The sequence below is a fragment of the Podarcis bocagei genome, assembly GCF_964188305.1.
Source record: "Podarcis bocagei genome assembly, chromosome: 9".
Lineage (NCBI taxonomy): Eukaryota > Metazoa > Chordata > Lepidosauria > Squamata > Lacertidae > Podarcis > Podarcis bocagei.
In genome coordinates this window covers 38,165,424-38,181,081 of record NC_138134.1, presented here as the reverse complement: position 1 = coordinate 38,181,081, position 15,658 = coordinate 38,165,424, and the positions used below count along the sequence as shown (strand labels likewise).

At 41.9% G+C, this 15,658-nt stretch overlaps 1 protein-coding gene across 6 annotated transcripts in view; it reads left to right on the top strand.

Moving 5' to 3' along the window:
- The window catches only part of GRIA2 (glutamate ionotropic receptor AMPA type subunit 2), an 80,397-nt gene that overhangs the window by 37,607 nt on the left and 27,132 nt on the right, over positions 1 to 15,658 (top strand). For all 6 annotated transcript variants that reach the window (XR_014011648.1, XM_081208265.1, XM_081208264.1 and 3 more), the window contains exons 3-4: positions 1,517 to 1,756; positions 13,042 to 13,238. Coding sequence is in view for 5 of the 6 variants with exons in the window: in XM_081208265.1 (XP_081064391.1) it covers positions 1,517 to 1,756; positions 13,042 to 13,238 (437 nt within the window). In the remaining variant the exon portion in view is untranslated. The remainder of the gene's footprint in view (positions 1 to 1,516; positions 1,757 to 13,041; positions 13,239 to 15,658) is intronic.

Here is a 15,658-nt window from a genome sequence, read left to right as displayed (position 1 = left end):
CTTGCTCCATGACCTGAGGTGCCATGGAGAAGGACCTTCTTCTGCTGAGTCCTATAATGCTGATATTAAAAGCTTAATGAAACAGAGCATTGGAACACAAAGTGCAGTGCTTAGACTGCTCCTCTTGTGTTTTTATGTCCTTTGCATTAGTGTGAACCAGTATTTCTCCATAAATACATAGAAATAATAGTTGTAGTTGCTGAAAGGTTTTATAGCACAACATCAGCTAGTCCACAAGAGGCAATGCAAAGCTAAAAAGTGAGCATGTAAATAATACCTAACAGAGTCATCTGGGATCAAAGAAAGTAGGAAGAAAGTGTTTGCTATGGATCAGCCATGTGTTCTCTAGGTAACATTTTTGGTTCAAATGCAGCAATTTCAAGAAGGGAAGTCAGAAAGTCTTGTAAAAACTTAAATTCAACTTTTTGTGAATGTTTGTTCACAGTCATTTCCTTCCTTTTGCTTGAGTGACCACTTAAAAACCTCTGTTCCATTCTTTCTTAAGTGATTCTAGCCAATTAAGGTTCACATGCTGGATGTAATGATGGTACGGAAACTCTGGAGTCAATCAGATTTGACACTTTCCTGAGCATCACTAAGGGTGAATGGCTAATTTGGACTCAGGTGGTCTTTATAGGAAAGATGACTAAATAGCAGGGGGGAGGGTGGATGCACCTTGGGATCAGACTACATGCTACCTTACACAGAAGTCAGTTTCTCTCCCCCCTCCCGTTCTGTGGCAGGTCAGGGAGGAAGGCAGTAGTCACCCATCAAACCATTTCACAAGCCACTTCTAAAGATAGTTTAAAATGAATAGCACACATTTAAATTAGAAGTGTGCTACAATAATAAGCAACAATGTGGGCAAAATATGTCAAATGTTTTTCCAGGTAGATGATCATCATCAAACAAACTAACAAACAAACTTCACTATCAAGGGCAAATTAGATTATGTAGGGTAAGTAGAGTAAGGAATGTTAATTGAAATTTCAGTTTTTCTAATGTCTTTGATGAAGTTGCAAGCTTCACAAATGCATGCCTTTCAGTTTCATGTCTGTTTAGACAACAGTTATCTTTGGTTACCTGGAGCTGAACTTCTTGATCTTGCCTAAGCATCATTGCCACCCTTATTGGTGTCATGCACATATTATACAGATGCCATATATGTGTGGCATTAATCAGGATGACGCTGAAGAAAACATGGAAGTATTTGGGGATATAAAGAGGAAACTTCTTACAGGGATTTGTTTGAATAGCTTCAGTTTCTTGGCAAAATTGCTGATCAGTCTCAGCCAATGCCTTCTCACCTGCCCTTACATTCTGAATTTGGTTGATCTGGTATATCTGGCTTGCTGTTCATCTGATTTTGTAATGTTAATAAATACAACCATTCTCCCAATGTTTTGTCTTAAATGTCTTCTTTTTAGGTGTGGGGGCAATTGTACATTTTTCTATTTTAAAAAATGCAGATCAGTTGCACGTTGTAAAACGTTTTCTTTTTGCTTGTTTCTCCTAGTTTGCTCCCAGTTTTCAAGAGGAGTCTTTGCTATTTTTGGATTTTATGACAAGAAGTCTGTAAATACCATCACATCATTTTGTGGAACACTTCATGTCTCCTTCATAACACCCAGCTTCCCAACAGATGGAACACACCCATTTGTCATCCAGATGAGGCCAGACCTCAAGGGAGCACTTCTGAGCTTGATTGAATATTACCAGTGGACCAAGTTTGCATATCTCTATGACAGTGACAGAGGTAAGGTGTTCTTCATAACTTATGGAAATTAGTTTTGAACCACAAACCTAAGTGAAATGATGTAGGAGCCCGAGAGTGCCAAGTATAACAGAACAGAACGGTTTTGTAAGTTCTGGCCTTGGGTGCTTAAGGAGAAAAGGTGACTGCTGTAATATGGTAAGTAGCAGACTGAACTGCCTTCTGGATCTAAAACATTGCTTATGCGTCTTTTTTCTTTCTTCCTGGAAAAATAAATAAATCAATGGGTGCATCTCTACAAGTCATTTCAAAAGGACTCCTGCAGAGGAAAATATTATGTTAGAACCAGTCCTTTGAGAGTAATAGACGACTTTCACTTAAAAGTAATGGTTTTCACAGTATGAATTTCCCTAGGGAAACTGGGTCAGTTGTCATGTAGGCTCCCGGTGCATATCATCCGCCGATCTATACCAAGATGGAAAATATTACTAGCTGGAACCTTATTGAATTTTATTTGTAGTTATCCCTGTGGAAAGCTGTGACAGTGTTTTCTTAAATGAAGAAAGTTCACTGCAACTCCCTCACTCTAAGAGCATTTTTAATGGCAGAAAAATGTTATTAAACGATGCCTGGGGGCAGGTCTGAGGGGGAACCTAGGCAAAAAGGGGGGGAGTGTGCAATATTCTGCTGTTAAAGTTTCTCATTCCCCTTTCCTGCTGCGTTGCAGTTAGAGGTGTCTGGTCGGGACACTTGCAAAGTCAGATACCCCTGTTCAATGTTTGTAGGCAGTATCAAGGTGAAAAGCCTTGCCCAGCTCAAGTGGACCTCTTACTGCAGTTCTCCTTGTGTAGGTACCTTTCACAGGTTATGACTTATCCATCCAACCATTCCCTCACCTGCAGTGGTGTAGCGTGGGTTGTCAGCACCCGGGGCAAGGCAAGTAATTTCTGCCCCCTAACCCGTGGATTTGCACCCCCTAACCCGTGGATTTGCGCCCCCTAACCCCCAGATGTTGTGCCCGGTGCGGCCGGCCCCCCTGCACCCCCCACGCTACGCCACTGCTCACCTGTTGCCCCAAGCCACCCACTGCACTTGCACCTCTAGAACATGGCACTAGACTGGGGGTAGAGACCATGTCTATACCCATTATGTGCTTTACACAGGAAAAGACCAAGTTGTGCCTTGTGAGGAAGGCAGGCATTGTTTGCCAAGGAATGGGAGTGTCACATACAGAGCCAGTTTGGATATGTATTTTCATCTTGCTATCCTGTGGCTTAAGATTAAGAATCTGCATTTCAATTTACCTGGGGATTGCAGATTTATTCACCTTAGGGTTTAATACTACTAGTGTTTTATTAGTATTAGGGTTTTAGGGGAAAGCTAACTAGCCTGGTGTACCAGGGAAGGCTGGAAGCATTGGGGGCTGAAGAGGGTGTGTGGATCTGATGATCATTCCTGACTTGCTGAAGCTAAGGTCCGTTCAGTTCAGATTCTGAAAAGATTACTTATGTATAAAAGCATTTCTGATTTCCTTCAAGTAGCAGCCCCCTCTGCTTGTCCTGATTCCTTGTGTAAGGTGCTGTCCCTGAAAGGCAGCGTTGTCCTCCATTATGCATACATAGAAGTACTCTCTACTTGAGCATGAGAAGTGAGACCAGGGAGGCGGGGAATAATTATGGCTGATTAGGACAGTGTTCTCGAAGCTATTAACATGAGTCTGACCAAACTGCGGGAGGCTGTGGAAGACAGGAGTGCCTGGTGTGCTCTGGTCCATGGGTCACAAAGAGTCAGACACGACTAAATGACTAAACAACAACAATGTAATGGGAATGGGATGTATTGCAACTGGTGTGGTGTCCTAAAATGTAGCCAGTCTTAAACAGCACTAAGTAGGTGAGTGAGTTATTTATTTCTTTTATACTATTCAGATCTATTTTTAAAGATTTGAATCAAAGTTAACCAACTAGCAAATTTAAATTTACATATATTTAGAGAAAATACCATGAGTTCACCCTCTTGGGGAAACTTTTGACTTTCTCATACAAAAGTGTTCAGGGTCTTTTGGTGTTTACGAGAGCCTTCTAACCATAGATTGCACAGGCCACTAATGATTCTGCAGAAATGAAGCCATTCTCCTTACAAGACCATTTAAGAGGAATTGTTTTTGACAATATTGTGACATTAAACCACTGCAGAAGCAGCAGCAAGTTATGGCTTGGATTTGTTCTGTTGCCCACATATTATTTTTCTGTTGTGGAAACTGAGGCATAGGGAAGTGAAAGTTCTTATCCTGCAAAGTTCTTATCTTGATAGGCTTGCTTGCAACACTGCAAAGTGACATTTAACTAGTCTCTATTGTCTGCCTTCTTCCTGTAAATATCCCTGAAAGCCATTTTACAAGCATCGTCTTTATTTAGGGCTGAATGAAACATTATGCACAAGTGCAAGCTGGGTCTAATTCAAATTGTCTTTTCCCACACTAAAAATCTTGCAAAAAAGTGCTGTGTGAAGATCTCTCTCTCTCTCTCTCTCTCTCTCTCTCTCTCTCTCTCTCTCTCTCTCTCTGTGTGTGTGTGTGTGTGTGTGTGAAAGAGGGGGGGAGGGAGATAGAAATCTTTCTTTGCAAGATTTTTAGTCTGCTCCCTCCCTCCCCAACACAGCTGCTTTCCTCTATTACAGACACACATCTGGAAGGCTATAGTTGAGGGAAACTGCTTAGAGGAGTTTGGGAATGGAAAAGTGTCAAGTGGGGCATACATGCACACTTTACAGCTTCATGTCACCTCCTTCGAAGTTGGTGTATTGGTTTGGGGTTGTTGTTTTTTTGGTTTTTTAAAGGAGCCCATGGGTTGAATTGCATCAGTTTGCTTGTAATGTCTAGTTCCACTCATATAGCCCCTTTTTGCATTCACACACACACAAGCAGTTGCCTTCTGGGAGGGAGGAAGTTTATGCCCCTGTTTATTTTGCAAGCTCACCTTTGGGAACTACAATTCCCAAAATGCTTCATTGCCTCATTAAAGAGCTTTGCCAAGCCGTAAGACACTTTTAAAGGGCCCTTGACACACATTTTGGCCTGCTGTCACACTAAAAAGGCTTGTACAAGTGCCAGAAACTTATGTCTCTTGTTTTCAGCCTCCTAGAAGAAAATAAATCTTATTAACTGGGACAAACCAGAAATGCTGGATTTACCTGTTAAAGGTGTTAGAACTGAAGAGACACAAATATTTTAAGAATCAGACAGCTGAAAATTTTTAATTGGCAATAATTACTTTTAAGGGACCTATCTAATAGGAGACAAAGGAAAAGGAGCAAATGGAAGATAAACTTCTGCAGAATAAACAGAGAAGGTGCAACAGGGTGCCAGCAGAGATAATTTTTGAAATTTTGGGGATGAACCAAGGGTTCTTAGCAAATGAATTTCATTGATTCAGGTGCTTGGTAAAGCCTGGCTTTGTAAAAACAAAGACTTTGTCTAAATATGATTATTTTTGTACTGCTGGAATTTGTTAACCAGGTTGGCATTGTTAGCTCATTAATGTAACTGTAAATATGTTGTCTTTTTTTTACGGATTGTACTTGTTTTACTTTGTTTTTATTACTCTTTTTTAAATACCTTGAGTCTCTGGAAAAATAAGTGGGATAGAATTTTTGTTAAAGGTTTATTTTAGTCAGATTCCAGATGTATTCCTTACTCAAAATAGTGTTTTTAGGAGAGAAGCTATTTGGCATGTAAGAAAGCACCTTGAACACATCCCTATAATGTTTCAGTGTACTTACTTAAACCTTTATTTGTGGTCCATGTTTGGATGTTTACAGACATTTCAAAACCTTGAGACCTGGAAACTTTTCAACACGTGAAAGCTCAAATTCTCAGACTTTGGTCCCATTTTTGCAAATTTTGCCCATTTTTAGGTCCATAACTACCTGTTAAGCTGTCAGTCATGTTTTTGTACTAAACATTAACTTTTCTATAGATTCCTTCCTGTCCATTTTCTCTTTAGTAGCTGTGTAGCACCCTGCTTGTGGTTAACGCTTAGCTGGAATGAAATATTCAACGCAGCAACAGAGAAATTAAAATAATAATTTATTTGTCAGACAAATAAATAAGAGGCACAGTGGTATATGGTTACCAAGCTCTGGCCTGCCTCCTGCCATTATGGCCAGCCCTTATATTTCCTTAATCCACCCCCCTTTGCTCCTCCTGTGGCTGCCTCTGTTCAATCAGCCTGCTTGAATTTCCTATTGGCTGATTGCTATAACCAATTTTAAGATACACTCATATCCTCCTGTCCTTATATGGAACACAAAGAGCTATATATTGTTACATCTATAAATGACAAATAAGTAGTAATATATCTTACATGTGTCTCAACAAGGAATCTTAATTACCAGCTCACCTCTTGCCTTCCTTGCCCTATTGCCTTCTAAAACAAATGGTTAATAATTTTAAAATTTTATCTTGAACAGATGTCAGAGACCTTGGGTTCACATAAACATTGAAAGATCTCCTTCATTTGAAGGTTTCTAAACAAATGTCTGACAACTAATATATCAGGATGGCGTCTCTTGTCTAGGAGGAAAACACTGTCAAGGTTCTCTAAAAATAGCTGGCCTTCTTGCCTGGCATGAAACATTTTAAAATCTAAGCCCATTTAATTTAGGAACCTGATCAAGATATAAGCCAATATATGCCTTGATTAAAAATGCAGTCTATATTCAGATGCCACATTCCCCCCTTTCAAGCTCAAGGACCTTGGTACCAAGCGTCCTTGATAGCTTGATCTGCATCATATTCCTAAGGTAAAGCTGTGTATAGGGCCATGATATGAGGTAGAGTTTCATTCGAAATCATCTTGCTAATTGTACTTCTAAAACATGAAATGATACATGGCATCATACATAAAACCATTACCACTACTGTCAAGAAAAACAAGCAAGACAATAATATCCCTTTGAGTCCTGTGACATTAGGTAACCATCCCATATCCCATCCTTCCCTTGTTTGTACTGGGACATGTGCTATACTCTCCATCTTTGTGGCCAACACACGGATTGCCTCACCATTATCAGAAATGTTAAAGCAACAGGCATTCCCTGTCAAGTTCAAGACTCCACATAGGCCTCCCTGCTTGGCAAGTACATAATCCATTCCCATTTTCAGCTGCAAAATGCGGCTCTACTTTCATCCAACTGTTGTGCAATAAGTCTCAAACTCTGGGCCGTTACATTGGTTACAAGTTCCACTACTGCTTGCAATCAAATTATTCTGTTTAGATTATAAATAGGATCCCGTGCCCCTTGTATGAGCTCACCAGGATTCCAGGAGGCAGGATCATAATAGGCTATAATGCGCTCTGGTGGCCAATCATCAGTACCGCTCCAACTTTGGGTACTTCCTCCTGCTATATGAGAAATATCAGCGTTTCTTCGTGTACGCTTGGCCAAATTAGTGGGCATAATCCACATTGGTGGTAATACCCATCCCAGGAAACAAGTCCCACTCCATTTGGAAGGGAGTTTCTTGTATGCCCATTCTCCACATATCCACCACAACCATCGGGTCTGAGGGTTTTGGTATGTGGAGTGCATAAGGCGAAATAGCAAAAGAGGTAGAGAGTTCACAGTGCAGTATGTTAGATTGCCTTTCTCTGTCACAGTTATGTTCCATACCACTTTCCATGCATGAATAAAAGGGGTTGCACAGGGCAAGGTATTCCGAGTTCGATAGGTAGTACCGTTTGCCCAGGTATGACTATTCTTAATATAATCCCAAGTATAGTGACAATGAGAAGAGCCTATCATGGTAGAATCAGCTGCATCTGATGATTTATGTACACAGAATTCCCCTTGTACAGGTATAACTCGTAATGTTTAGTTGAGTTCCATCCGGGGAAATTCTGTACTTCTGTTTGGTGTGGCATTTCGCTTACCATACCAATGGCATTTAATGGTATCGGTAATAAGGGCATACCTCCCTCTGAATCATCTGGCCCAAGAGAGCAAACAAGGCAATTGGTCCTATTTGCAACATTGCCTTACCATTTCAGCTAAACCTACCCACATATTGTGGTCATAGCGGAATCCATATTTAGCAAATTTGGTCAGATTCAAGGACCCTTCCTCTTCCCAAGGGATCAGGATTAATAATAAAATCATGTTGATGTCTAGCATATGCATTCCTTCCACAAAAGATTACCTTATTGTGATAGCATAAAAATATTAGCCTCAATATAATTCCCCCAGTGACAGAAATGGGGAACCACCAAGACCAAAACATATATCCCAAGGATCCCCAATGTGTAATATCCCTGATAATTGTTCCACAAGGGGGCAGTCAATCAATTGTATAAGAGAATCTTCCCGCTCACAGTCGCTGGTTCAGACGCTCCTCAAGCTTCAGGCGTGCGCAGGTCAGCCAGCTTCCAGGGTGTGGCTGCAGCAGGCCGGTCATCTAATGTTGCCCGTGACCTAGCCCGTTCCCCGTAGGGCTAGATACAGGGGTTTTTGGAGAGAGTCAGTTTTTAAAGGATTAGAGGGGTCACCTTTGCACGTCCAACTGCCTTCGGACTTCTTCAAACGGGAGTGATGAATCCAGGGGGGTCACCTCAGCTACCTTCACCGCTGTTGGAGTAGAGAGCAAGACGGTGTAAGGTCCACGCCACTTAGGTGCAAGTGGATCACGTTTCCACTCTTTCACCCATATGCTATGCCAGCCTGAAGCTGATGAATCGGCACGGCAATGCTGCACTGCGTGCGCTCGAGGGCCCACCTGTTAAGATAAAACAAACAAACAAACAAACAAACACGGGAGAGAGACAAAAACACGGGAGAGAGATTGCACTTGTCCCTGTGTCACATGGTCTCTTATTTGTTTGAGGTCAGTTGGAATATCCTGAACAAAGGAGGGCGGCCTCCCATACAGGAGCTCAAAAGGTGACAACTTAAGTCTTTTTGTGGGTGTGCACCGAACACGAAACAGTGTTATGGGTAACACGTCTACCCTCCTGAGACTTTAGACATATTAGTGGGCTTCTGGCATGCCCTGCAGATACCTTGCACAAGCGTCTGGCGATAGGTGGTAAGCCTGGCCAGGTGAATTGCATTATTTGGATCCCAATTAGGATCTTCCAAGGGAAAGTTTTCCTGGAGATGACGATCAATATTATAAATATTTCCCACTCTGGCCTGCTCACGCAAATATATCTGTGCCTTTTCAATTATGTCTCTCCTTTCCTCAGTGGTGAAGAGAGTATTCAGGAGCTGGCGACAATCTGTCCAAGTAGGACTATGAGTATTTACTATTGAAGTCACCAAGTCCATCATAGCCTGAGGTTTTTTTTTTTCTGCGGAAGATGGGGTGTTTTCCAATTCATCAGATCCGTAGTTGTGAATGGAATGTACTGGAGGATCGAAGTTCGAAGTGGCCGTGGTCTGGTTGCCCATTAACCAGCACAGGCTCCTCAAGTGCATCAAATACTCTTCTGAGAGGGGCTACTACGTGATCTTTCTCTTCGCTTTGCTCTAGGGGCCTCAAATCATAGGGGATGGTATCTGTCCCAAGGCGTTCTTTTAGCAGCTTTATACGCCTGGCTGTATTGCTTGCTGACCGATAAAGGTCTCCCTGTAACTTCTGTAATAATTCTCTAGGACTTGGATGTACAGGGGTTTGGGGTGGGCAATTAGTTGTTCCACTAAAGGAGACTGTAGATGGAGTTCTACTGGGACTCACAGGTGGAATAACCACTTCTGCTTGGGCTTCATTATAGGACTCCAATGCCTCCTGAAGATATTTTTCATAATCTATCAAGGAATCAAGTTCTGTGACTCCACCCCCATTATTCATTCCACTTTCTTGCCTTGGGGTTACAACTGGTGGAGTGTTTGGATTTATTTGGCAAGATTCCTTTCCTAGCTTTGGCTTTTACAGCCAATAATTTGCATCGTTGGACTTTGCATTCCCTTATCCATGGAGGATTTTTATTTAATGTGCTCAGCCAAGAATCTATGTATGAAAATTGTTCTGGGCACCCTCCAGTCTCTTTGGCGATGTTAGACCAAAGTTTGCTTACTAAATTTATATCAAAGGTTCCTTGAGATGGCCATTCAATATTTTGATTCGGCCACTCTAATTCACATAACGTTCTCAGGCGCTCTGGCGTCAGTTTGACTCCATATGCCCCTGAGAAGGCTTTCTTAAAATTATTTAACATACATTCAAAAGGTGTATTTCCCCCCTTTGATCCCCCAACTCCCATTGTATGGCCCTGTGAAGTATCCACTCAGTCACTCACACACACACCTTACTGGTAAACGAAGTAGTACTCACTCCACACTTAGGTCAGCTACACATTGTACTTTCTCACACATGCAATGCGCCAGATACTTCACCACACACTACCTCCCATTCTTCCCTTTTCCCCCACCAGACCACCATCTGATATACCCAGCCACCTAGCGTACTCAGTTCCCCTTTACTGAGACGCAGAAGTTTGATCAGGACTTCTCTTCCTCCCAATTAATTGGAGGGCCAAAACCCCTTAGTGCACTTACCCTTAGCTGGTTCCCTGTTTATTTCTCTGGTCCCCCCCGGTCCGTCGCCGTCGGTGGGCAGGGTATCAGACAGACGAGACTGCTGCGTTCCCCTGGAAAAAATTTTCCAGTGCGCGCTTGGGTAGGCAATCAGTTGTCTTCTCTCTTGTACCCCGCCCAGTGAGGCGAAGGCGCTGCGTTCCAGCAGACCACTTATCCGAGTCGCAGGCACCATAAAATGTAGCACCCTGCTTGTGGTTAACGCTTAGCTGGAATGAAATATTCAACGCAGCAACAGAGAAATTAAAATAATAATTTATTTGTCAGACAAATAAATAAGAGGCACAGTGGTATATGGTTACCAAGCTCTGGCCTGCCTCCTGCCATTATGGCCAGCCCTTATATTTCCTTAATCCACCCCCCTTTGCTCCTCCTGTGGCTGCCTCTGTTCAATCAGCCTGCTTGAATTTCCTATTGGCTGATTGCTATAACCAATTTTAAGATACACTCATATCCTCCTGTCCTTATATGGAACACAAAGAGCTATATATTGTTACATCTATAAATGACAAATAAGTAGTAATATATCTTACATGTGTCTCAACAAGGAATCTTAATTACCAGCTCACCTCTTGCCTTCCTTGCCCTATTGCCTTCTAAAACAAATGGTTAATAATTTTAAAATTTTATCTTGAACAGATGTCAGAGACCTTGGGTTCACATAAACATTGAAAGATCTCCTTCATTTGAAGGTTTCTAAACAAATGTCTGACAACTAATATATCAGGATGGCGTCTCTTGTCTAGGAGGAAAACACTGTCAAGGTTCTCTAAAAATAGCTGGCCTTCTTGCCTGGCATGAAACATTTTAAAATCTAAGCCCATTTAATTTAGGAACCTGATCAAGATATAAGCCAATATATGCCTTGATTAAAAATGCAGTCTATATTCAGATGCCACAGCTGGGGATAGTAGTCACGACCTCTGATGGAAAAGTAGGATTTTAGAGATTCCACGATACAATTGATTCTTCTGGTTATTTATTTATTTATGGAAATAAAACATCACTCTGACATTTCACATAATTTCCTCAACCCCTTTGACAGATTACTGTCCTCACCAGGCAGTCTCATTATGGGCACTTGAAGTTCAGGAGTGTTTTCCCTTGTTCCAAATTAGGAGCTCAACATTTAACATATTAGAAAGGAGGCTCGTTATATTAGATTCCCTGTTCCACTCAATCCACCGCTTTAGATAGTATAGTGTCAACATGGACATGTGCAGTAGTAGCAGGAACCATATAAAGTACAAGGAATTTTTAAAAACCTTAGGAGGTCCTCTCCACACTCCAGAAGTAATTAACTTGTTCGATTACATTGGGCCTTTTGACATTTTCTATAGTGTTTAACAAGCGGAACAATTTGCTAGCTTCTTCAAAGGTTACTTTGCAATACTTCTGCTCTCTAAAACTGTAGCTGCACTGCAGGATAGCCCGGGTTTTTGTTTTTTCAGCATTTTGATCCATGGCCTTTTCTTTTTCTATGTATTGTAGGTAATCAGGGATTGTGTAACATAGAACACACAAGAAAAAGTTTAAAAGGAGCAAGGGGGAGATTAGGGTGGGGCTGAGCAGCCACTCAACTCTGCCTGCACATAGAAACTGATGGCAAAAGCATACCCTCCAACATTTCTATGATAAAAATAGGGATGTCCCATTCCATAATGATAATTTATACCCCACACATCTTACTGGGTTTCCCCAGCCTCTCTGGGCAGCTTCCAACATATGTTAAAAAGACAATAAAATAGTAAACATTTAAAATATTTAAAAAAGCTTCCATCTGCAGGATTGCCTTCAGACAGCTTGGGGGGGTCAGATAACTCCATACCCCAGTGAAAATAGGGGCATCCTACCACAACCTCCAACATTTATCCAATGAAAATAGGAATGTCCTAAGGAAAAGCAGGACCTTTCAGAATCAAATCAGAAACTGGGATGGCTTCTCTAAATCAGGGATGTCCCTGGAAAATAGGGACGCTTGGAGGGTCTGCAAAAGCAAGAGGCTAGAGTGTTGGACTAGGGTCTGGGATCTGAACTGGTAATGATGGACTAGTAACAAAACCTTTGGGTCATAGTAGCTCAATGCAGATGTTGACCCAGTGTGCAGCAGCTGGAACAAAAGCCAAATTTAATTATAGGGATCATTAGGAAGTTCACATAAAATTTAAAAAAATGCAGTTCAGAAGGGGTGGGATCTTGTAACCAATTTGCAGTTGCCCCCCCCCTCCTCCCAGAGAACGTGCTGGGAGGAGCAGTGATGGTGAGTCCTCTTCCCCAGCCTACTAGACGTTCAAGAAGCTATTACTAGTCTTACAGAACTTAAAGAGAAGGCTTTAAATGTGTTGTCTCTCAAGCCCAAAAGCAAAAAAACAACTCAGTAGCATTTAGTTATTGATTCAGCTGGTGTAGCTGTATTATTTTTTCTCCTGACAGGCCCTTTTTCAAGAGACGATGCCCAATGGTAGCATAGAAACTCTTCTTCCTAGAAATGATAAAATCTCTTCCAAAATGAACCTGTAGTGCAAACAAATGGATGTTGTTATAGGAGCTCACATCTTCACTGCACAGAAATTCCTAGGGATCCAAGAAAGTTATGGCCATTGGTTCATTTTTTTTTAAAAAAAAAATGGGGATTCTGGTTTGCTGAGCTAGTTGTTGAGCTATCCTAGAAATAAATTAACCAAAGAACCATGCATCTGGAGTTGAGTCTTTATTGTATTTTTCTATCTTACCAGGTTTGTCGACACTACAAGCTGTACTGGACACTGCAGCTGAAAAGAAATGGCAAGTGACTGCTATAAATGTGGGCAACATTAATAATGACAGAAAAGATGAAACATACCGCTCATTGTTTCGGGATCTGGAGGTAAAAAGAGAAAGGCGAGTCATTCTCGACTGTGAACGGGATAAAGTCAACGACATTGTAGACCAGGTTTGCTCCCCTCTATTTTTTAATGCCTAACAGTGTAAGCGTATATGAAATGCTCCCATCATGATTTATCATCACAATTTATTTGTGTTGGATCCAGCGTTGGTAATAAAATTGCATTCTTTTTTTGCATACTTTGGCAATGACAAGAGCATTCTGATAACGCTGATGCATGGAGCAGAAAATCCAGTTCATCAGATTTTTTAAAAAAGCAAATTTCTATTGTGGTTAATAAATGCTCTCGGTATTTAATGCACAGTTCTCATTTTCACAGTAACTTGGATCCAAAGGGTCCATGTATGAGCACACGGTGCTTTTGCTTACACCTGGATAGGAGGAAATTGCTGATTCCCACCCTTGGCTTTAGATCCTTGGCTGTTCTGCCAGGGGCAGAGAGCAGGAAGGGCTTAGCTGGCTTGGACTCTGCTGGTTATAAACTGGCCCCACTGCCATCACCTGCTGGCATTGAGCCCAGTCTAGGTCCAATTATTACACCAGAGACAGGCTGGTGTGAAGGAGGGTTTTAGTTTCTCTGTGCTGTGAGTGATGGGGCTGTAGATGCAGCAGTGGCTGCCCCACTCTGTTGCTTCCCACTTCTACCTGGCTGGGATTAGAATTGCTCTGTTACTCACCTGGAGCTGAGCAGATTGAAATGCTTTTGAGCTGGAGTGGAAAGTGAATCTTTGGGTGAAGGCTTTAGGTAGAATGCCTTGCTTCCATCATTTCTCAAAGCAAGACCTTTTCATTTTGGCACTTCATCAAATGAAGTCCTCTATAAGACGCCTATTATGTACTTCTGACCACCAGAGAAGATTAAAAGGATGATACCTGAAATGAAACGTGGAGGCCTTGGTTTGATCAATGGTAAATTAAAAGATACTCAGTCTGATCTATACTACCTAGTTAACTTGAAGTACTTGGAGTGTAGCCTGTTTAGCTCCGTTGACATTTATAGGACTAAATCGGGGGGGGGCAGACCCCAAGTTCTTTAGCTGATTGCAGAACAGGTTGTACTTCTTCCATAACAGTAGCTGTGTTTTTTCCCCTAGGGAAGGCTAGCAGTTGGCTCATCCTCTTTTTGAGTCTGTGAATAGTGCAATAATGCTTCTGTAACACAGGGCACAGAAGAGATTTCAAAGCTCAGTTGGTTAGAGTGTGGTGCTGATAACGCCCAGGTTGCAGGTTGAATCCCGGTATGGGACAGCTGCATATTCCTGTGTTGCTGGGGGTTGGACCAGATGATCCTCAGGGTCCTTTCCAATGCTACAATTCTGTGATTCTAAGACAGATATAGAATGGCCAGCCCTTGTGTTAGCACCATATATGAATAATATAGCATACATGTGGGAATTGCAATGTCACACCCACACCACATTACTCCACCATGAAGAATCCTGAAAAAATCCCGTCACCCTTAACAAACTACAGCTCCCAGGATTATTTAGAGGAAGCCATGTGTTTTAAATGTGCTTTCAATGTATACTGTCAATGTGACCAAAATGTTTCATTGTATCCTGACCCAGTGCCAGGACTGCTTTTCTACTGGTCAGTCAGGCACCCTATAGGTCAGTGGCAGTCCTACATTTTGGGGGCCCTGAAGCTTGAACTATCATGGGGGCTCCTTCACAACTAGCAACAAGGTCTGGATAACCACAGTCATCTTCTTCAAGGGGGTTGTTCTATGACAGATCAGCATAATATTATTATTTTTAAAAAAATTAAGTACCGGTACTACACCTCAGATTTTGCTTCAAATTGCTGTACCATGACACTCTACCTTTACAACATTTGTGCTTTTGGCTTTCAAACTTTGGGATTGTTGAGATATATACAACAAAAAAGTAATCTGTTTGAGCTGTGTGGCTCAAATTGGGTCTACCAGACCTAATTGTTTTAAGCAACGTGGACTAAAGTCGCTTCTGGGACCCTCTGGGATTCGGGGCCCTGAAGCTTAAGCTTCATTTGTTTCATAGTAGATCCCCCCCCCCGGGTCAGGCTTGCTCTCTCCCAGGGGTAATATAAGTAAGGGGCTCAGTCAGGCCAATTCACTGACCCTCAACAAGGCCGCTGAGCATACTTAGTCTTCACTGGATAGTTCTTTGGGTATCGGCTGCCATTTTATACTCACATTGGAGTAAACCCCATTAAACTCAGCAGGTGTATACATGTATAGGAGTTACATACAGATACTTTTACTTTCTATTATTTTTAGGACTGGGCCAGAATTGCTCCCAGTTTTGCAGGGCCATTCACCACCTCGTGAATTGAAGAGGTGTTCTCTTCAGCATTCATACGAACCCTGAGAATAGGCCTTGTGGGGAGGAGGCTGGCTGGACATTTTAGAAAGTTTTGTCCAATTGGAACCTGGCATGCTGAGAGTTTTGCACTGATGCTGTTAATTGTGATTAACACTGCATTAACAA